The sequence below is a fragment of the Branchiostoma floridae genome, chromosome 3 (genome assembly GCF_000003815.2).
Source record: "Branchiostoma floridae strain S238N-H82 chromosome 3, Bfl_VNyyK, whole genome shotgun sequence".
Lineage (NCBI taxonomy): Eukaryota > Metazoa > Chordata > Leptocardii > Amphioxiformes > Branchiostomatidae > Branchiostoma > Branchiostoma floridae.
Genome location: NC_049981.1, coordinates 31,566,135 through 31,588,755, shown reverse-complemented (window position 1 = coordinate 31,588,755; position 22,621 = coordinate 31,566,135). Strand labels below are relative to the sequence as shown.

Sequence of the window (22,621 nt, the reverse complement as noted above, 5' to 3'; positions counted from 1 at the left end):
TTAAGGTCATTGACCCCTCTGGCTATTGGAAAATGACAAAACAATCCCCAAATATATCATTTTGACGTAGTCTATGACAAAAATTATACATGTGTCATTTGAATAAATATCTAGTGCACCCTTTAGGTAATTTGGTTTGAAAACCAGAGCACAAGAGCCAAAAGTGTACTTTTTGGTCATAAAATGGCCAAATAATTGCAAAATTAAGCATTTTGTTGTACTGATTACCTCAAGTGTTATTGAATCCATGTGCGCATATGTCTAGGGCACTCCTATACTAAATTTCAGGTCATCTGGTTCTAAAACCAAGGTACAGGAGCCAAAAGTGTCCTTTTTTGGTAAAAAAATGACCAAAAAAATTGCAAAAATAAGCATTTCGTTATACTGTACACCAAAACTGATATTGAATCTATATGTGGGACTTATCAAGGCACATCTGTGCCAAATTTCAGCTCATTCGGTTATAATACCAGGATACAGGGGGCCCAAATATACAGTTTTGGTCTTAAGATGACCAAAAAACCTTAATAAAATCATTTAAGAGACAGATATGGAAAAAATGAAAAAAAGTCCGAGGGTATTGGCCCACTCTACCCTTGTGCCAAATTTCAAGTCATTCGGTTGAGGAACAACGGAGATACCGTGTTCTGAAGATTTGACAGGAGAAAGAAAGAAAGAAAGAAAGAAAGAAAGAAAGAAAGAAAGAAAGAAAGAAAGAAAGAAAGAAAGAAAGAAAGAAAGAAACATTACGAATACAATATATTTCACCATACCTATGGTATGGCTGAAATATAATTATTGTACTATGTGATTGCTGAGCGCAAAATGAGTGTTTTTAATATTCTGTTATGTGTTGTCAAATCTTGTAATAAGGACAAAATTCGGGTGTATCACCCGCGAGATCCTTACTGAATAAAGCATTTCAGCATTATCTCATTCCCGTAATTTGTGATGGTAATAAACATTTTCCACCACATTTTCCACTTTTTTTATGAGTGTAAATGTGTTAAGCCATTATGGGCGCATATTGAAAAACTGTATTGTATCAACTATGGCATCTTTATCATTAGACTTGCATCATGTAATTGTTGGCTATAAGCTCGATAACTTTGTCAAATTTCAGTACATAAACATGTTGATATTGATTGGAAAACACACTATTTCAAAGTACAAATACGGAAAATATGTTGGAACGATAACGTCACTTTTTGAGCAAGAGTGTGTACTGAGAGGTATTTCTTGATTCTTTGTAACATTGTAAATAAAGAATAAAGTCCATGGCTACGGACCATGGGAAGATCTTAAAAAAAACTACAACATTTTTCTGTTCTTTGTTTCAGCCCAAACCTGGGAAACCCAAGAAACCCAAGAAAATTGAGAGGGGGCCAGAGAGAGGTGAGCATGTGCACTTTTCAATGTAGCAAAATGTTTTAACAAATAGATACTGTTTCATTCTCCCACAGCATAACTTGATCTGTTTGTCTAACTCTAAGGCCCGCTTTACACACACTTAAAAACATTAAACGAAATATAGAAAATGCATGTAATTCTGATTCTAGTCCAGTTCGAAAACGCGTCTCCGAAGGTGCTTTGGAAAATGAGATGTTCAAAACGCTTGAAATTGTTTTTAGAAATAACACGTTACGTGTATTTCGGATACAACCCATAATCTTCCCAATTAGCTAGTTGGGTAGCCCTGTCCGTATTTCTCATGATTATAGTAAAATTATACAGCCGAATAAATACAATCAAATCCGGTCTCCTAACATCTGCTTGAAGTAAGACGTATTTCTCATGATTATACAGCCGAATAAATCCAATCAAATCCAATCAAACCCGGTCTCCTAACATCTGCTTGAAGTGAGACGTTTCTCCTCAGGACCGCCCAACCGTGCCTGCATGTCCGAGCTGAGCCGCGCGAGGGCGCTCATCCGCAACCTGACCCAGGAGAACGAGCGACTGCGCATGCGGCTGATGGACGCACCGGCCGCCTCGCACATGCGCGGAGGGGAGCTGGAGGCGGACATCGACAACCGGCCGGGCGGCACCGTGGCCAGGACGGAGAACTGGGCCATGCGGTCAGTTATAATTAAGTTATAATTAAGGGTTAATGGCCCGCCCCCGAGGTGTCATAACGCCTGGTCCTTTGCTATAACCACCGAATAAAGCCACCGAGTGAGCGTAGCGAACGAGGTGGTTTTATGATGTACCATATACAGCGAGGAACAGGCGGGTCATTAACGCTATTATCATACATTACTCATACTTTGGGTACCTACTGGCTGGCAAAATACACCAGATGATTATGATTATTATTATACAGCCTACCCAAACTTGCAAACTCCTGTATAACACATAGATCGCTTGGTACTATACGTGTGAATTCCATTGTCGAATTTATGAAATTTGCATTTGTTCTTTGAACGGTAATGTAATAATGAAGCTTATACTAACAAGAAGTATTATAGTAGATTTTTATTAATTCAATTTAAGGTGATTTTTGGAGCCTCTAATGTATTTGTCTTAGATGTTTGTAAACGACTGTGTTGCTTTTGTGAACAGTGCAATTCAGCTCACTACATACACATCTAGTCTAGCCAGACTGTTGTTTTGAATGTTCGAATAAAATACAAATTAACCAAGCTCCTTGTTGTGATCAGGCTTCGCGGCGGGATGGCGCCGAACCGCGGGCGGGTGGAGCTGAAGGTTGAAGGCGGGAACTGGGGCATCATCTGCGACGACGAGTGGGACAAGCTGGCCGCCGATGTCGTCTGCAGGCAGCTCGGATACAGGAAGTAAGTACGACGATCTGTCCGTTTTTGGCGACGCCTCAGTTGCGGAGTATGTTGTAGAATACTAGTAGTTGCATTGGATAACGGTCGTCGGTTATGGTTGATGGCTGATGTCGTCTGTTGGCAGCTCGGATACAGGAAGTAAGTGCGACCTGTCCGTTTTTGGCGACGCCTGAGGGGCGGAGCATTTACAAGAATAGCCGATAACGGGTATGATTGGGGGCCGATGTCGTCTGCAGACAGCTTGGCTACATGAAGTAAGTACGACCTGTCTGTTTTTGGCGACGCCTCAAGGGCGGAGCATTTTCTAGAATAGCCGACAACGGGTATGATTGGCGGTGAGTGTCGTCTGCTGGCATCTCGGCCACAGGAAGTAAGTTACGACTTGTACGTTTTGGGGACGCGTCATGGGTGGAGAATTTTAAAGTGTATGTTCATTGGTTAACACCTGTTAGTGGTGTCCGATGTCGTCTGCAACAACTCGGCTACAAGAAGTAAGTACGACCTTTTCGATTTTGGCTACGCCACAGGGGCGGAGCATTTTCTAGAATAGCCGACAACGAGTATGATTGGCAACGGGTATCGTCTGTGGGCATCTCGGCCACAGGACGTAAGTTACGACTTGTACGTTTCTGGTGACGGCTAAAGGAAAGAGCATTTTCCACGATAGCCGATAACAGGTATGGGTGGCAGCGGATGTCGTCTGCAGGAAGCTGGGGTACAGAAAGTAAGTACGACTTTCCGTTTTTTGGGTACACCAAGCGGAGCGAAGCGATTTATAGAGTTAGTTAGTTAAACCCTTCCCGCGCCATGGGCGGTGCCCATTTCTGGCGCATAGGGCGGTGCCCATCTCTGTTTCGTTAGCCCTGGGCCACACACAACGCAATCACTACAGCAGGGGGCTAGTCCACTGGTAGTGGTGTGTGTTCAACTTCCATACTCTTTCCCGAATGCTGAGTGCTAAGCAGAGAAAGCAGCATGTACCATTTTTATAGTCTTTGGTATGACTCGGCCGGGATCGAACTCACGACCTTCCGAATGCAAGGCGAACACTCTACCCACTAGGCCATTGTACCGGTAGCTAATAACGGGTATGATTGGCAGCGGGTGTTGTCTGCGGGCATCTCGGCCACAGGAAGTAAGTGCGACTTGTACGTTTTGGCGACGCGTCATGGGTGGAGCATTTTAAAGAGTATGTTCATTGGCTAACACCTGTTAATGGTGTCCGATGTTGTCTGCAGGCAACTCAGCTATAAGAGGTAAATACGACGTGTCCGTTTTTGGCGACGCCGCAGGGGCGGAGCATGTTGTGGAGTTGCTCAGGACGTATATATTGCCAGCAATTACATTAGTCAGTCGTTGCCGTATGAAGTCATAAGCTATATATTATCTCTACAGCGGTGCCAAAATGGCGACCAAGAACTCCAGATTCGGCGACGGACGGCGGGACTTCATCCTGGATGACGTCACCTGCACTGGGAGCGAGGCCACCCTGACGGACTGCGAGCACCGCGGCTGGTGGGAGCACGACTGCGACCGGAACGAGGTGGCCGGGGTCGTCTGTCTGGTCAACGAGGGTGAGTAGCGCTCGTCCACAAACACAAACGCGGAGTGTTTCTCATTTCTTTACGTGTTTCATGTGTATACTGAATCTTTTTTGACGAGGCCTCAGGGGAGTCGTCAAGTGGTATATATTGCGTTCGGTGTGCACAAATTCTAGGAATTGCACAGGCATTTTTCCACAGGAATGCAGTATGCTGGCTATGCAAGCACCCCCCCCCCCTCTGTTCCAGATGTACCTCTGGTATGCAATGGTGGAATGTAGGTCACACTGGCTCACTGGAGGAATTTGTCCTTTGAAACTAGTGGTAGACAGGGAAACTCTGTACAATGAGTCACGTTGTCTTGGTTGTTACGTTATGTTATGAAGGATACAATTTTCTTTTCTAGAGCTTGTTCAAGCCATACGCCACAGGCAGACAGGAAATACTTCTGTAGTGCTCAGCTGTATACGTAGGTTTAGGTTACTGGCAGACCATTGTGCTGTACCATGGATAGTACATTTCTGCTGGCTGTAGGTTTATGTTACAGGCGGGCTAGTATATTGTGCCAGGGATAGTGCGACAGGGAAATTCCAGTCTATTTCTGATTTGAGCTGTATTGTTGTACCCTCAATCGTCGTCATGGCAATAATATTTTTATTGCCAGTCTTGTTTGTTGTGAAATGTTTCCAGTTGCCTCCTTTGTGGACTTCTAGCAGCGATAGCTTTTATGTTTTTGCGCGAGCGCTGATTCGCGATTTGCAACATGGGCTATGGTTCTCTAAGCCGGGAGAGGGAGTTTTACACCCGCCAGAGAACTCGTGTTGAAAATCGCGAATCAGCGTTTCCGAAGAAATGTAAAAGCCCATGCTAATATAGGCTAAGTTAAAAACACTACAAACTTCCGATTCTGGGGTAACAACTGTGTGACGGTTTCTGACTGCCTCCTGGAGACCTGACTCACAGGGTAGAAAGCCTGGAATGGCTCGGACCCAAAGCTGTTTCCATAGGCTAGGTGCGAGTCGGTAGCCCCACAGAAAGGCAGGAAAATGCATAAACAGAAGTACCAAGAAATGCAGGAAATTCACAAAAATACTTCATGTCCCAGTTGAGATGGCCCTGCCCCACCGGGAGTGTTCAATGAATGGTTTGTTGTTGTTCATTATTGTTATTCCAGTTGAGATGGCGCTGTCCCACCGCGAGTGTTTTGTATGAATGAATGGTTTATTGTTGTTTATTGTTGTTGTTTATTGTTGTTGTCCCAGTTGCGATGGCACTGTCCCACCGGGAGTGTTTTGTATGAATGAATAGTTTATTGTTGTATATTGTCGTTGTTTATTGTTGTTGTCCCAGTTGCGATGGAGCTGTCCCACCGGGAGTGTTATGTGGAGCAGGGTGAGACGTACCGCGGCACCGCCAGCACCACCCTTTCCGGCAGGACCTGCATCAACTGGAGCGAGGCCACCAACATGCGGTAAACACACTCATTAACCGGTTTTGTAGAACAGTTTGTATTCCCCTGTCACATTGCGCGAAAATCGATCGGAGTCTGAGAGCTCTATTAAATGACATTTTTGAATGTAATACGTCTAGTGTTTTCTCGATCAGCGCGTGATTCTTAGTGGTCGTCGGCGATTTTTAGGAGTCATCTGATGCTAGCTGTGCACCGGAACTTGTTCAGCGACTAGTCACCGGTGATCTTTGAGGTCTCAGAGCTTTCAGGTTTCGACTGGGAGTCCTGTTGGCTATCAACAAATGCGGCATAAGGCCAGCGCCTTTGTTACAGAGGCTTCAAAACCGCTTTTGTCTTATTCTTCTACTGTAGGTACAGCACTATGCGGTACCCTGACGGAGAGTTCGGGCTGGGCGATCACAACTACTGCCGCAACCCTGACCAGGACAGACAGCCCTGGTGCTACGTCAACATGGAGCAAGGCTTCGACTACTGCGAGATCCCCAAATGCGACGGTAACTTTTCAAAGTCTTCCAGCGAACCTGAAGTGTTTTTAGTCTTCAGTAGCCCAAATATTAGCTTCTATAGGAGAGTCCACGAGTCGGCGTTTTAACTTATAAGAATGTGTTTTGATGACACCAGTTCAAGTTGTACTGGCTTTAACCAAGGAGGACCACAAGAAACCAAGACGAGACATGTCATCCGATACAAAAGCGCATCATAAGACCCCCCCCCTTCCAAACCGACTCGTAGAGCTTAAAACATACAAAGTCCTTTGATGATGCCGTTATACGTTTCCACTATGGTTTGAAATAATCAGATACTAGTATCCTTGCAAGCTTATTTGAATTTGTACACTCAAAATGTAGAAAGTACAAGACCACAACAACATTTTTGTGACGGCTCTAGTACTAGTATTACAAAAATTTAGCAGAAAATAATATACTTCCTGACGTTCCCCCAGTGGAGGGTGGCATAGGTAAGTTTGTTAGACTATCGTCATTAACGAGCTTCTTGTCTTGGTTTTTAAACATAATCTTCTAGCGAAGGTAATAACGTAATTCCTAACGTTCCCCCAGTGGAGTGTTTTACCGAGGACGGCGCCACGTACCGCGGGGAGCAGAGCGTGGACCGGGACGGGAGCGACTGTCTGTGGTGGGACGACGAGAGGCCCGGCATGGACATCAACGTCTACAGCTATCCCAATGGAAAGGGCGGCATAGGTACGTTTGGTAGACCCTCGTCATTAAGGAGCGTCCTGTCTTGGTTTTTAAGCATATGTATGTTTCTGAAATGAATATAGAACGTTTTGAGCCCCTATCTGCTTCTTTTAGAACTGCAGTTCGAGAACATTGTGCTTGTCAAGCGTTCTCAAGAGCGTCAATTGTGCTTTTGTTTTTTTTCTAAACAGGATTCTTTGATTGCCATGAATTTAGACTCAGATAAGCAACTTTGCTTTTTGTCAAATCCTCGTTAAATAAATGTGAATTAAAAAATCTAGTTTGTTTATTTTATACAATTGAAATAGATACAATAGGTCTGTCAGATGGTGAAGATAACGTTTGTTTGTTTGTATGACATACCCGGTAAACGGCCTCATGGCCTAACACACCAGGTTTGTACTGTACAGTACAAGCTGCATCAGATGGACAGATAGACAGATGTATTTGATCCACTCACGGGGTAACCTGGAATCCAGTCTACTACTGGCTCGGCCTACCGTAGTTAGTGCAGGCTTTGTACGGGGGCAGTGTAGCTCCCAGCCGCCTGGGTAATCGGCCACACATCGGTAGGATTTTCACGCGGTTAGACTTTAGCCCAGTGGGAGTTAATTTGTGGGAGTTAATTTGCCGGCCAGCGGTCCCGTGGATGGCAAAATTAACTCCCACCGTGCAAAACTCCTACCGGGTGTGAAAGATTACCCGGGCGGTGGAAAGACCCTCCTGTCCCGAAGGTAGCCTGGCCAATCCACGGTAGACTGGATTCCAGGTTACTCACGACGGGAGGAAGGGCCCTTACTCTTGTCCGGTGGGTTCTTTAACGTGCTCGAAATGTGGCTCTCCTCAAACGCGAAACCTCCATTTAACGTCCTATCCAAGGGAAGGCCCTAATTACCGAAGTTAGGTATTCATTTTCACCTGAGTCAAGTGAGGAAAGCCGTGTAAAGTGCCTTTCCCATGGCCAAGGGCACAAGATCGGTAACGAACCCGCAGCCGGATTCGAACCCGTAACCTCTTGGTTCCGATGTGAACACAATACCACTGTGCTACGCGGTCCCACACCGAAGTTAGGTATTCATTTACACCACGTTTTCGTATTTCCTATCTTTTGCAGGCGAGCACAACTTCTGCCGGAACCCCAACGGAGCCCTGGGGCCGTGGTGCTACGTCAAGCCGACCCGCGACAGTCCCGTGGTGGCCTCGGCCTGCGGGATCCCGTCCTGCGACTCCACGGGCCCAGATGGCTCAGACTGCTACAACACCGAGGACGGCGGACGCAGCTACAGGTGGGGCTTCGGTTTATATTCACATTTTTATAAATTTAAAGTATGACTGGGAATCCATCGGATTCGTAAAAGGAGCCCCTCCGGGTAGTTTACCGGTTTTTCTATGCACTTTCGGGCATGACTTTGATGTGGCCCCTTGGGACACCCTAAAGCTACTGGGCTGTTTTAGGGCACGATCGGGTATTTTTATAGAGTATGACTGGGAGTCTATCGGACTTAGCTGACAACTGGAAAAAAGAGTCCCTCCGGGTAGTTTACCGGCTATTTTTACGCACTATCGGGCATGACTGCCATGTGGCCCCGTGGGACACCCTTCAGATACCAGGCTATTTTAGGGGTTGGTCGGGCCCCTGGATTTTTTAATGCGCAGTTAAAATCAACCGGGGAAGACAGGAACTCCCTCGGTATCCAGCAGTCCACTCGGATAGATTTGTAGATTTGTATAGGAAGAAAGTTTAGCATTGTGCAATCATTCATTCACTCGTTCATGTTACCTACCCTCTTGCTTTGTCATTGAGCTCCTTCCGTCTACTCCACAGGGGCACGGTGAAGGATACCGCAGACGGGATGGAGTGTCAGCGATGGGACGAGCAGACTCCACACGAACACCAGAACACACCGGAAATCAAGCCGGACGCAGGTAGATCGTTCTTGTCTCTTGTCCTAGTAGATTTGCTGCATATATGTACCAACCCTACCAGATTTGCCACATTCCCCATCGCGTCCAACTTCGTTTTTAAAATCATCGTTTTTGTTTGAAGAAGTATCATTTGTTTCTAAGCAACATATTATCAAGTATATAGTATTGCAGTATCACTACGTAGCTTCTCTGTATTGTTTCTGTTGCTGTGGATGTGGTTTTCTAGTGCAACGGCATGTACATAACCAGTTGGGGTAAAGAGATGCAAGAAAGGTCTTGTATTGAGACCTCCATATATTGATCTGCAGACTCTCCTGGCTGTTTTCTGTTGGGTTATAGTTTATTACATTTTCTTCTTATTACGGATCGGCCCATGTGTAAAACTGTCCGCCTATCGAACGAATAGCGCGTTTAACCTCCTTACTGTACATTTTCTCGATGCAGGTTTGGAGAAGAACTACTGCAGGAACCCGTCACCAGACGGAGCCCAGCTGTTCCGTCCCTGGTGCTACACTACAGACCCCCAGCAGCGCTGGGCGTACTGCAACGTGCAGGAGTGTGAAGGTATTCATTCATTCACTCACTCACTCACTCACTCACTCACTCACTCACTCACTCACTCACCTCACTCACTCACTCACCACTCACTCACTCACTCACTCACCTCACTCACTCACCTCACTCACTCACCTCACTCACTCACTCACTCACCTCACTCACTCACTCACTCTCACTCACTAACTCACTCACTCACTCACTTACTCACTCACTCACTTACTCACTCACTCACCTCACTCACTCACCTCACTCACTCACTCACCTCACTCACTCACTCACCTCACTCACTCACTCACTCACTCACTCAGTCCTTTTTTCCATCCCAGGTACAACAGAAGAGGCCGAATGCCCAGAGGGACAATTCAAGTGCAAGTCTACTTCAAAGTAAGCCACTATCGTCACGCATGCCTTATCCAACGACATTCTATTTAACAGTTTAAAGTTGTCATGAACCAGATGATGTCCATGTGAATGGCAATGTAACATATAAGATCAAATGGCGACGACGATGATGATGAAAATGTCTGCGGCCAATAGAATCTTTAGCCTACATGACTATTAACCGATCTGCTGGATATTTGTGGTAGATTGTGAAATAGTAACAATAGAATCGAAGGTTACATTTGTTTCTTTGAGTCTCCTTGACTGTCTACTTTATTCATTCTTTCTGACGTATTTGAGATTGTCAGTCGTGGACCACTGAACCGTTGCCTTATCCTCTTCAGCTGCTTCCCGAATGAGTTCCAGTGTGACGGAGACAACGACTGTGAGGACGGTACTGATGAGGAGGAGTGTGGTGAGCATCAGTCTCTGTAATTACCATCCTCCAACCAGAACGCGAGATATCAAAACCGAACGTTCCCATGCAGTACTATAACATGTCGCTAGGGGGACATTTAGTTAAATTAGTTCCTTGTTCTATATTCCTCTTTGGCAGCCCAGTCTCAAGAGACTATTAATATTTACCCAACTACCAAAACCAGGCGTTCTCCAGTTGTCTTGCTAACAGACATCGACCGCGCCCGTGGACTCTGGTGTTGCGACGATCTTAGTTTGGTATAAGCGGAAGAAGCCTTTTTTATGGTAAGATGAATATTGTTTTTCTTCCAGGAGGGTTCCTTGGAGAGTACCGGATCTACCGCAAGGCGGCGCTAGTGCTAGAGGAGGATGAGTACCTGGCGGGCTACACTAACGTGGACCCGGAGACCTGCATGCAGATCTGCTCAGAGACAACCGACTTCGTCTGCAAGGCGTTCGACTACAACAAGCAGAAGAGGGAGTGCGATCTGACGTGAGTCCGCTGATCTCCAGGCAAACTCATGTCCCTTTTGCGGCGTTTTGTTTTTATATGGGGTGTGCTCTTTTCAACTGTTAGTATTGGTCGGACACTAACTTTAGAAAAACGAAAACGCACATAAGAAAATGAGACGGATCCATACATCTACCGGAATTGAAGTCCACTTGATATATGCCTGTTACATCATTCAGTCCAACTAGCAGCACTGAAGGAAATGTCATAAAGACATCTTGTACATTCTCTTAACCTTACAAATTACAGGACATTTCATTGTGTTGAAAGAAAACAAATGTTTCTTGGTGAATGGATCATCGCATGAACGAAAGCACACCTAATCAAAGGTTGGGTTTCAAAATGTCTCCGGTATTACAATTTTCCTTTCGAAAGATTTAAGATCAAAAGTGACCATCACCATCTGTGTTTATGTCTGTTATAGACACAAGAACCAGCTGACCACAGGAGGATTGCTGAGCGGACTGGGCTACGAGAACGTGGATCACTACGAGCGTGTGGACCAGTCAAGTAAGGGGCTTTGTTTGTTTCTTTGCAAATTGTGAGAGGGATTTGGTAAAAAAATTATCCTCAGTGGTCAACATTTTTAAAATTGCGTTGCTTGTCTTCTCTGTTGGAGTTGTTAGTAACGTTACATCACACAATTTCAAATTCAATTACCGGATGAGTACTAAATGCACCTTTGCATGATGTGATACGATTATCACATCGGTATTCATACCCTGAAAACCAAGGTTGCAAGGGTTGAAATTATGTCATGCTACTGATCTTGTCCTCTTGGAAATACCCCCCTCACATTAGGCGAAAATCGATCGGACGACGAGTCTGCGAGCTCTAAATTATGAGGAGGGATGACCCTGACGGGAAGGGGGGAACTCTGCCATTTCTCTGTCGTCCGATCGATTTTCGCCTAATGTGAGGGGGGTAAAAAGACACTCGACTTTACTCACTCCACCCAGGTGTGAAGATGGGTATCTGACTTTGGTCAGAAAGGTAAAAGGCATTGGAAGGAGAGGGATGGGCCCGTCTCCCAATATCGTACCATAGACACAGTGGATGAGCACCCACTGCCCCTACGGCCTTGAGAAACGGCTATGTGACTACCTTGCCTTGAATCCTTGCAGCCCAGGACTGCTCGGAGCTGCCCGGCGGGCCGTTCACACAGTGTCCCAACGGTAAATGCATCCCGGAGGCGTTCCAGTGCGACGGGGACAACGACTGTGGAGACTTCTCGGATGAGGAAAATTGCGGTCAGTACATGTTGCAACTTATTGATAAATTTAATGATTGTAAAGTTTTATCGGATTCTTTTTGCTGAACTATTGCTTGTAAACAAGACTGATTTCCTGTAGGACCGGAAAGTATAACAACAACTTATCAAGCAAGATCTTTTCTTAATCCAGGTGGTTACTGTAAAACCTGTGTCACAGACAGTAATATCATTTGTATTGTACATTGTTTTCGATGCTTATAGATTTTTTAAATTTTCATTATAGAAAATGCGGCGCCCTTTGAAGTGCGGCTGCGCGGGGGCGAGCGCGAGGGTCAAGGTCGCGTGGAGGTCAAGTACATGGGAGAATGGGGAGCCGTGTGCGACGACTCGTGGGGCATGAAGGACGCCGATGTCGTCTGCAAGCAGCTGGGATATCCTCTGTGAGTTTGTGTTCTATACCAAGGAAAGGGCTAAATCAGGGGATTTATGATAAAATTGGACCATAATGCATCATGCACATGCGCAACCAGATCTGTGAAGTGGCTATCGGAACGGAGTTGGGCACCTTCTGGCGCGGAAAGGACTGAAAGGCCCATGTCATATATTGCCCCCAAAATTGAAAATATTCTCGAGATCAAAACGTCCATGGGAATAACATGTGCAAAATGTTTTAGCATATTACTTGCATCATTTTTAACTGTGCACAACGAAGCTGCACAAGGTCTGCTAGACTGCTAAGCTTCCGAAACCGTCTCAAACTATACCTTCCTCTTCTAAATAACAAAATACTGGTTTGAAAGATGTTTTTAAACATGTTTATATGGTGCAATGATGTTGTTCCCTCCCTCCTGAAATATTGGCAGGCAATCCTTTGTTACTTACTTACTATGTAAAGAAATGGTAGGAATATAACGTTATATACGCTCTACGTTGTCCTGACGTTACAAAATGGGCCTTAAAACCTCAATGAAACCATGTAAAAATGTGTTCTCCCCAGAGGAGCGCAGGAGGTGCACGGCGGGTCGTCGTTCGGCGGCAGCCGGCTGGACTTCCTGCTGGACGAGCTGGACTGCACGGGGCTGGAGTCCACCCTGGAGGACTGCGGGCACGAGCCGTGGGGGCAGCACGACTGCTCGCCCACTGAGGCTGCAGGAGTCACCTGTAAAGTACAGGAAGGTACGTGATAGCGTACTCTCCAAGGAGAGGTTCGACTCCGGCTATATTGGGCGTGTTTTAGGTGCTTTATTGGTCCTTCTATTTCGTATCATTTTCTCGCGACCGCGAGATATAAAGCCCGATAAATATAAAACGCATAAAATACAACCAGAGCCGAACCTTTGCTTGAGGAGTAGGATAGCAAAGTCTTACACAAATTTCCAGCCCCGTGCGCGTGCAGTCCATAGGACGAGCTGGACTGCACGGGGCTGGAGTCCACTGCACGGGACTGTGGGCACGAGCCGTGGGGGCAGCACGACTACTCGCCCACCGAGGCTGCAGTAAAGTACAGGAAGGTAATGGATAGCAGAGTCTTTGTATACAGCCAAAGAGTAGATGCCAAGTACTCTCCAAGCAGAGGTTGGTTGCGAAAATCGTGACCTTTTCCTTATATGCCGTATACGAATTTTTCGACCAGACTCCCAACGTGCGGTATAAAAGGAAAAGGTCACGATTTTCCCCACCAACTTCTGCCTGGAGAGTAGATACCAAGCTTACTCAGTTTTGCTTGAGACCTCATTATTGCTAAATGAATTGCTGAATGAATTGTGTAATTGTTGTTTGAATTGGTGTACGAATTGCTGAATGAATGTCTGAATGAACTTATTGTTCAGCAGTTCATTTAGGCCTAAGTCACATTTCCAAACCGAGGCCCTGTCGGGCAGCTTTTAGGAGCGAAAAGTATGGTATAAAATGACTACAATACGTTAAGAGAATAGTTAAAAACGGGTAGGGGACTGAACAGAAGGATGACATTTCCTTCTCACGTGTCCCCTCCAGGCTGCCTGGCTGATGAGTACACCTGCGCTGACGAGGAGCAGTGCATCCCGCACGCTTACGTGTGTGACGGGGACCTGGACTGTGGGGACGAGAGCGACGAGAAACAGTGCGGTAAGTACGTCCATGAAGGTTAGACATCCAGGGTATAATATACACAAGATAGCCGTTATTCAATGAAGCAGATCGCACGGCGATCGTAGGATATGCAAGTGACCACATTCTAACTGGTAGGATGTTTAGATCAAAGTTAGATGTCCTGGGTTCCAATCCTGTCATGCTACCAATCTACTTCTTTTGGCCTTTTTCACGATTGTCGATTTATATATGATTGAGTTAAGCTTAAGGTAATAAGATATGCAAGATTACTTAATCAAAGTAGATCCTAAGACGATCGTATAATGAATGTAATGAGGCTCTAAGCAACAACGAATGTGCTTTTCATGTTCTCAAAATTCGTATTTTCTCATATCTATTGTAGAGTGGAACTTGTTATCGTCAAGCACAGTAGGAGCATCTTCTCTGGATAGTTTTTAAGAACATTTGCAGAAAGATGTGCAAAAGGGGTGACAGGTCGTTCAGTGTAATATAACCAGCTGCTGCCGCGCCACCTGCGAAGCTGGTGTGTTACGCCGAAGGGATGTTGTACCGGCTATAAATATACAGATACGAATGGTTCGTACAGCAGATTGCTTAATAGTGGGATGAAAGTGACCAGGCTCTATTAAAGTAATAATGGTTGGTTTGCACCGCAGATTGCTACAAGGGGAAAGGCGTGAACTACCAGGGCCGGCACCATACCACCGTGCTGGGGGAGCCGTGCCTGTACTGGAACGCCACACTGGACCGGAACTACAACACGCGGGACTACCCGGGCGGGGAGTACCGCCTGGGCCCGCACAACTACTGCCGCAACCCCGACAGAGACGAGAAGCCCTGGTGCTACATAGAGGTGGACGAGGACGGCCGCAACTGGCGCAGCTGCGACATCTCGAAGTGCACAGGTAAGTCATGTGTTTGTTTGTTTGTTTCGTTACTTACTGACTTTGTAATGACTTTCAAGGTACGAAATTGAAAGCTACTTCATTTACTTCGTCTTTGCTATCATCTTTGCTATAAGCTCAACGGTTTTATCTGATATTTCATTATTGAAGTATAACTATTCTGATTAGCTTCTCTTAGGTTCTTGCTAGACACAATACTCTATGATTTTTTGTCTGACAGTCATCGCGCTTTAATCCTTGCTAAATGCTCTGCTCAGTTCCCATGCAGCTTTTAACAACACCCGGCTTTAACTATGTGTGTCATATGCTACGGTCACAATTGAGGCGGTGCACATCTGGGTTTAGTCCCGACCGGACTCGGAAATACCGAGGGTCGTCGAGGCCCCAGAGCATCTCAAGATCGCTCTGTCCCACCTGAAATTCAAAGTATTGTTGCCGAATGTTTTTTCTTAATATTCGTAACACTTTTACACCAATGGTAACATGGTTATAGTTCGTTACACTGCAGTTGTGCCTTCGTAACCCTTTACCGTTTGCTTTGGAAAACAATAAACTAATAAGAAATTAAACCGAGAAAGAAAGAAAAACGTTATCTCCTAGCAGATTCCCGATAAAATAAGATCAAAGTATCAAAGCTGGCCAAGGAGTATAGCCGGTCAGAGGGTACCCGGTGCCCGTCTGACTCCCGCCTTGGTTGGCTGTATGTCTTAACCAGCTTTGATCCTACGGTGCCTGTCTCAATGGCTTACGAATATCTTACCTAGATGTTCCTCCGAAGTGGCGAGCAGATTACCAGTGCGGAGAGGGCTACCCCGCGCCGGACGGTAACCCTGCAGAATGCAACTCTGACGGTATTTACCCGTGCTGCTCTCCGCACAACTGGTGCGGCAACACCCCAGACCACTGCGACTGTCCGGACTGTGTTGACTACAGGGGCACAGGTACATCATACGTGTTGAGCACACCTAAGCAGTGGTAGACGTTTTGTGACTTACATTTTATCGTGAAACATCAGTTCTTTTTAATCACTCACTTGTTCAGACATGGACAAGAGTAATCGGTGCGACACTTATGGATGAGAAAACAACAAAAATCAGTCAAAGAAGCCAAATTGAATTTAAAAAAAAATCTGCACAGGAGGTTACTGACTGTAAATGGTAGCGATCTGGGTGGAGCAGGCAGGCCTAGGGGTGGGTAACACACGCGAACGCGCTATCTCGTGGAGAGTTAATGTTAGGACCTTTCACACCTTTGCATATATAAAGTCCAGATGAGTTCCTTAATATGTTTTGTCGACACGCAGCCTGTAGAGTTTAAAAATTTGGAGGCCCGACCGAGGCCCCAAAATAGTCGGACAGTGGCAAGGCAATTCTATGGGGTCACGCCCGAAAGCAAAAAAAAAAAAAAAAAAACAGCTGGAACGCAGAACCAACAGTTACGAATATCTTACCTAGACGTTCCTAAATGGCGAGAAGACCTCCAGTGCGGAGAGGGCTACCCTGATGAAAACGGGAACCCTGCAGAATGCGACCCTGACGGTATTTACCCATGCTGCTCTCCGGGAAACTGGTGCGGCAACACGCCAGACCACTGCGACTGTCCGGACTGTATTGACTACAGGGGCACAGGTACATAACCGGAACATGTACACATGATGCTGCAGAGTTCTTGAGAAGCAAATCAGGCGAAAAGAAGCCTTAGAAAAAACACTAGCTACCCAGGAAATGGGACATGCAGACTGTGGTAACACACGCTTGGTGAATTGATGTAAGACCCTTTCACAACTTTGCGTATATGGAGTCCAGATGAGTTCCCTATGATTTTTCTTCGACACGCAGCCGTACGCTACCCGAGAGTTAAAAAATCCTAAAAATCCGGAGGCCCGACCGAGGCCCCAAAATAGTCTGTCAGCGACGCCAGAAAGCACACAAACTCAGTTCGAACAATATCCGCACCTGAACTCCAATTGTGACCGTAGCATCTAAGACGTAGAATGTCCTCCTATGTGTATGCACTTAACAGCTCCTTTTGAATTTGTGTGCTTAGGCCTGTGCAATGAAGATTATCATTACAACTAGTCACTTATGTTTACTAGTCACTTATATTCAGTGCCTGCACCGAAGCTGAAGGGCAACTAACTCGATTACCAAAATAGACACACACAAAATTTCAGTAAACACTGTGTCCTGCAGATTTGCCGGACCCAGAGCCCGAAGAGCCCGACCAGCCAGAGGAGCCCGAGCCCGTGGACCCCGTGCCCGTGGACCCCGTGCCGGGTGGTTCGGGCGGCTCCTGCGGGGTGAAGCCCGAGGTCCCCGCGAGTGCACCGGCGACAGGTCCCGTCATGTTCGAGCGGATTGTCGGAGGCTCCACGGCTCTGAAGGGAGAATACCCCTGGCAGGTTGTTATCATGTTTTTTTTTTATTCAATCACCCACAGGACATAGTAAAACAACACCAATGTGAAAATGTTTGACGTTACAGGTATCAAGGTATGTAATAGATTGCAGATCCACCTTTAGGAGAGAGAGAACACCAGGCAAAAGACCAAGTATCTCTTTATTGGCGAAAAACGATCTACAAGATACAGTCTTGGTCTCTTGGATATAGGAGAATTCTTTTTGCACAACCAGCAGGTACTTACATTGCTTACGTTTCGATGTCTCCCCGACACCTTCGTCATAGCTTCTAACTGGAGTTCTGCTTCTCACCGCTATATGTAGCCGATGTAAGCAATGTAAGTACCTGCTGGTTGTGTAAAAAGTATTCTCCTATATCCTATACTCTACCAACCAGATGAAACTATTTTCGGAAGATACAGTCTTATTTTTGCTTGTTGATGTTTGCATGTAGGTGGCGCTGCGTGTCAAAGGTCGCGGACACCACTGCGGAGGAACCCTGATCGACCCGTGCTGGGTGGTAACAGCTGCACACTGCATGGAGTAAGGCAGTTTTAATATATTTTTTAAAAAATCAATCAATCAGTAGATCAATCAATCAATCAATTGTTGCCTTTCCAAGAAGGTTATGTTTTTTTGGTATCGTTTGTAGCAGTGTAACTGTGTTTGTAGCAGATCAGCAAAATGCACTGGTGCTGTCGTAAAAAAAATCCAGGGGCCCGACTGTGCCACAAAATAGCCCGATAGCCGCAGTTTGTCGCACGGGGTCGCGTAGGGGTCCTGTCCGAAAGTGCCAGTAATTGTTTTGGTTTGTAGGTCTCGGACATTTTGAATTAAGATCTAGATTGAAACCAAATATTTAGAATTTTGATTTCTATCCATGTATTTGATTTTTTATTTATCCAAACGGCATGTTTTCTTGTTCTATAGGTTCTACGACAGTTCGTACTCAGTTGTTCTCGGGGAACACAACAACCGGGTGGACGAGGGCACGGAGCAGCGGTTCGACGTGGAGAGGTCCTGGTCCCACCCGCTCTACGACGCCGACTCAACCGTGAGTTTGTGAACCCTCTATGTTTGAGTTAACATAAGATAACATAAGAGAGTGGACTGGCTTAAGCCTAGCTGAAGCAATGCATGTGGCAGAGGACAGAGCTAGATGGAGGAGGGTGGTGCAACGGATTCTCATGGTGCCCCCAACGACTCACTAGAAGGTCAAGGGATAGGTGAGGTGAGGTGAGGTGATGTTTGAGTTGAGTGCAGGGTATTTGACCCAGAACCCAGAGGTACTGGGTTAGAATCCTGTCGTACTACCAACAGTGCGCTCTTGGGAAACACTTTGTATGACTTTCTTCACTTCACTCGGGTACCTGACTTTGGTTGGACAGATAAGAGGCGGTGGAAGGACAGAGATGGGCTTCCAATAGTGTACACTAGACACAGTGAATAACAGCCCACTGACTGTACGGCCTTAAAACGTCTATGGAACTAACTGCCTTAAACTGTAATCCTGGCGTATCTTTAATATCGCTTTTAGGATAACAACATTGCCTAGCTCGACTGATGTTAATCATGTCCTGATGTAGCCTGGTTGAATATCGCTTATAGCAGCCCGCCCAGGTAGGCCTCCATTGGTGTTGCTACTTTCTGTAACAGTTCCCCCAGCTGAGGGCAAGATAGCACAATCTCTGCAAGGAGGGGCCCGTTGCTGCTCTGGATAGCAGAGTTTGTATCACACAGACTAGTCCTGACGTTTTTTGTCATCGTCTTAAGGATAACAATATTGCCTAGCTCGACCAATAATGTCTGTTAATACTCCGTGAATAGTTTCATCAGGTTGGTACGTCACTGAATAAAGAGACTCTTTTTACACAACCAATGCTTTATTCTCATCAACGTTTTGGTGACCATCTGTCACCTTCTTCATGGCAATTCTGACTGGTTCACATTGTACTGCATGCAGGACAGGTGTCGCTGCTCACGGTCCAGATGCGGTCACAAAACGTAAAGTATTAACATATGTACAGACAGACTATTTTGCATAGATCTGTCTGTACATATGTAAATACTTTACTTTAATACTGTTAATATGTTAACCAGGTCCTGACGTTTTTTTATCGTCTTTAGGATAACGCCATTGCCAAGCTCGACTGATTTTAATCATGTCCTGACTTTTTTCATCGTCTTCAGGATAACGACATCGCGCTGCTGAAGCTGAGGCGGCAGAACGGGAGGTGCGCGGAGACCAACCAGTTCGTGACCCTGGCGTGTCTGCCCGACTCAGCGGAACAGTTCCCGGACGGACACGTGTGTCACATCAGCGGCTGGGGAAACACAGGTAAGCACCGAACAGTTAACATCAGCGGCTGGGGAAACACAGGTAAGCACCGAACAGTTAACATCAGCGGCTGGGGAAACACAGGTAAGCACCGAACAGTTAACATCAGCGGCTGGGGAAACACAGGTAAGCACCGAACAGTTAACATCAGCGGCTGGAGAAACACAGGTAAGCACCGAGCAGTTAACATCAGCGGCTGGGGAAACACAGGTAAGCACCGAACAGTTAACATCAGCGGCTGGAGAAACACAGGTAAGCACCGAGCAGTTAACATCAGTGGCTGGAGAAACACAGGTAAGCACCGAGCAGTTAACATCAGTGGCTGGAGAAACACAGGTAAGCACCGAGCAGTTAACATCAGTGGCTGGAGAAACACAGGTAAGCACCGAGCAGTTAGCCTGATGTCACATCAGTGGCTGGGGAAACACAGGTAAGCACCGATCCTGAAGCCCCGCCCCTTATTCGATCATGTTCTATTTAGAACACCTCCGAAATAGTATGGTTCTATTTGTTCGATATGGCGTTCGATCAGGGTCGGTCCAAGATTAGTTAACTGTTAAGCTGGTTCGAGATTACTTTTTAAATCTGAAATGTCTCCCGCAGACCCCGATCGCCCCAACAATCCTGCCACCCTAATGAAGGCCAAGGTCCCTCTCCTGCCCGAGGCCACCTGCCGCCGTGGCTATGGCGACAAGCTGACCAATCAGATGTTCTGTGCGGGGTACATGAGAGGAGGAGTCGACACCTGCCAGGTGAGGAAAATAGTGTTGGTTCTCTTGACCAGTTCAGCATTCTATCGCCAGTCACACATAGCAACTAAGTCTTACGAGGCGCATATACGTACTAAATCCATCGTAGGCTGTTGTACAATTTTCATGTGCAAGGCCTTTCAAGCGGTCTGTGAAAGGACCAACCACCGGATAACAGGACAGCTGAATATCTCAAACTAACTATCCAAAACAATGCTCTCCATTTGCCATCGTATGGCAACTGGGCCTTAAGGTATCTGGTGTGTAACCCTGATCCTTAAGAATGGGGATAGATATCGGTGCTGTGTGAATTCTGACTTCTGAATTCTACCAAGTGTGGCCGCATGACTCCGAATATGACTCGCGAGTGGGATAAAAGAAGCCATCTACATCAGAGCTTTACAACCATCCCTGAAAAGAGACGCCGGGCGCCATAGACTTCCTGCAACCTACGATCCACTGCTTACTGAGTCACGTGTTCTATCTACATAATGTGACTCACGTGACACGAAAATTTGGGTTAGTCCAATTTTTGTGCTGGATATTACAGTTATACTAGTTCAACAATGACTCCGAATATATTCTGACTCACAGGGAGACTCAGGCGGCCCGCTGGTGTGCGAGAGTGGCGGGAAGTGGACGCTGTGGGGCGTGACGTCATGGGGGTACGGCTGCGCCCAGCCCAACTTCCCCGGCATCTACGCGCGCGTCTCAGAGTACACCAACTGGATCAACAACCTCATGCGCAACAACGCTTAGAACGCCTCAGCCTTGGAACAGATCCTTAACAATGTCTTAGATAATGGAGGAGATGCTTAGCAATGTCTTAGATGCTGGGTTTGGTGCTTAACAATGACTTGGATGATGAGATGACCCTTACAATGCCTTAGATGATGGGTTAGGTCCTCATGCGCAACAACCTTTAGAACGTCACAACCTTGAAACGGTTGCTTAGCAATGTCTTAGGTGATGGAGGAGATCCTTAGCCTGATGTCTTAGATGATGAGACGACCATAAACGCTGACTTGTATGATAAAAAAGACCCTTGAAAATGTCTTGTATGATGGCAAAGACCCTTAAGTATGTCTTAGATGATGAACAAGACGCTTAACTATGTCTTAGATGATGGATTACGTTCTTAACAATGTCTTGTTGATGGGCAAGACCCAAAATAAATGTCAGATAATGGAGAAGACCCTTAATAATGTCTTAAGAATGAAGCTCATCCCTAATTTTTGTGGGAACCTTAGCTGTTGCTACAGATTCTTAAGAAAGTTTGAAAGATTAGAGCACACACTTAAAATATCTTAAATGTTGGGAAAGCTGATTGTGAAGAATGTCTTAGCTGCTTGAACATATGCTTAAGAAAGTCTTAGATGTTTGAGCAGAACATTAAGTTTTAAGAATGCGTTAACTGTGTGGAAGTTCATCTTGAAAGTCTTCTGGAAAGAACTGTGAACAGAGGCATAAAATGTTGCAATAGATCCTTTTAATTCACAGCGATTTTGATTCCTGCATTCTGCTGCTGGTATGAAGGATTCTGCTGATAGACAAAAATCTGAGATACATCATATCTACAATGAACAGCAAAATATTATCATTATGATCAATGTTTTGGTCTTATGCCAGTCAATATATACAGTTATAATGAATTTAATCTAAACAGACTTTCTCACATGGCTTAAAAATAAGATTTTATGGAATGACAATCACATTTCAATAGCGTTTCATTATTTTCTTTGGATACCTGAATCATGATCATTACCTAAATTATTTTCACTTCATATCTAGAAAATGTGTCATTTCAAAACCAGGGTCCATCATAAAGTCCTTGTTAATTATGAAAATATCACCATCGCATTCATTGATTGGCTTGAAGACGTGTTATGTTCCAACTGGCCTTTTTGAAAAGTCTTTCATAACAGCAGCATTGATTGACTTCATTTCATGAAGTACATGTATTTTATACCAATCTAAGTCTACTAAGGGGACTTCTCCTAACTTCTCTAAATTGTATGACTTGCTTCTTCAAGATACATGCTGTGTCTTACAGTCCAAAATCTCTGTACTATTTCATAATAAATGTACAAAAGCATTGGTAATCAAAGACAAACTGATCGAAAGCAAG

The 22,621-nt window shown here is 45.6% G+C and overlaps 1 protein-coding gene across 2 annotated transcripts; it reads left to right on the top strand.

Moving 5' to 3' along the window:
- The first annotated feature begins 1,840 nt into the window (after positions 1–1,840).
- On the top strand, positions 1,841–22,290 carry LOC118411385 (plasminogen-like). 2 transcript variants are annotated; one of them, XM_035813642.1, is made up of 25 exons: positions 1,841–2,078; positions 2,661–2,795; positions 4,191–4,369; positions 5,687–5,807; positions 6,159–6,301; positions 6,866–7,009; positions 8,121–8,292; positions 8,832–8,932; positions 9,377–9,496; positions 9,817–9,874; positions 10,216–10,286; positions 10,601–10,781; positions 11,224–11,309; positions 11,924–12,049; positions 12,296–12,452; positions 13,010–13,188; positions 14,008–14,118; positions 14,760–15,008; positions 15,773–15,949; positions 17,201–17,409; positions 17,861–17,949; positions 18,337–18,460; positions 19,597–19,744; positions 20,348–20,496; positions 21,088–22,290. In XM_035813642.1, exons 1-25 carry the CDS (start codon positions 1,900–1,902, stop codon positions 21,250–21,252), a joined length of 3,573 nt encoding a protein of 1,190 aa, XP_035669535.1. In that variant the 5' UTR covers positions 1,841–1,899; the 3' UTR covers positions 21,253–22,290. The 2 variants fall into 2 exon arrangements, with proteins under 2 accessions (XP_035669535.1, XP_035669536.1); XM_035813643.1 differs by lacking the exon at positions 15,773–15,949.
- The last annotated feature ends 331 nt before the right edge of the window (positions 22,291–22,621 follow it).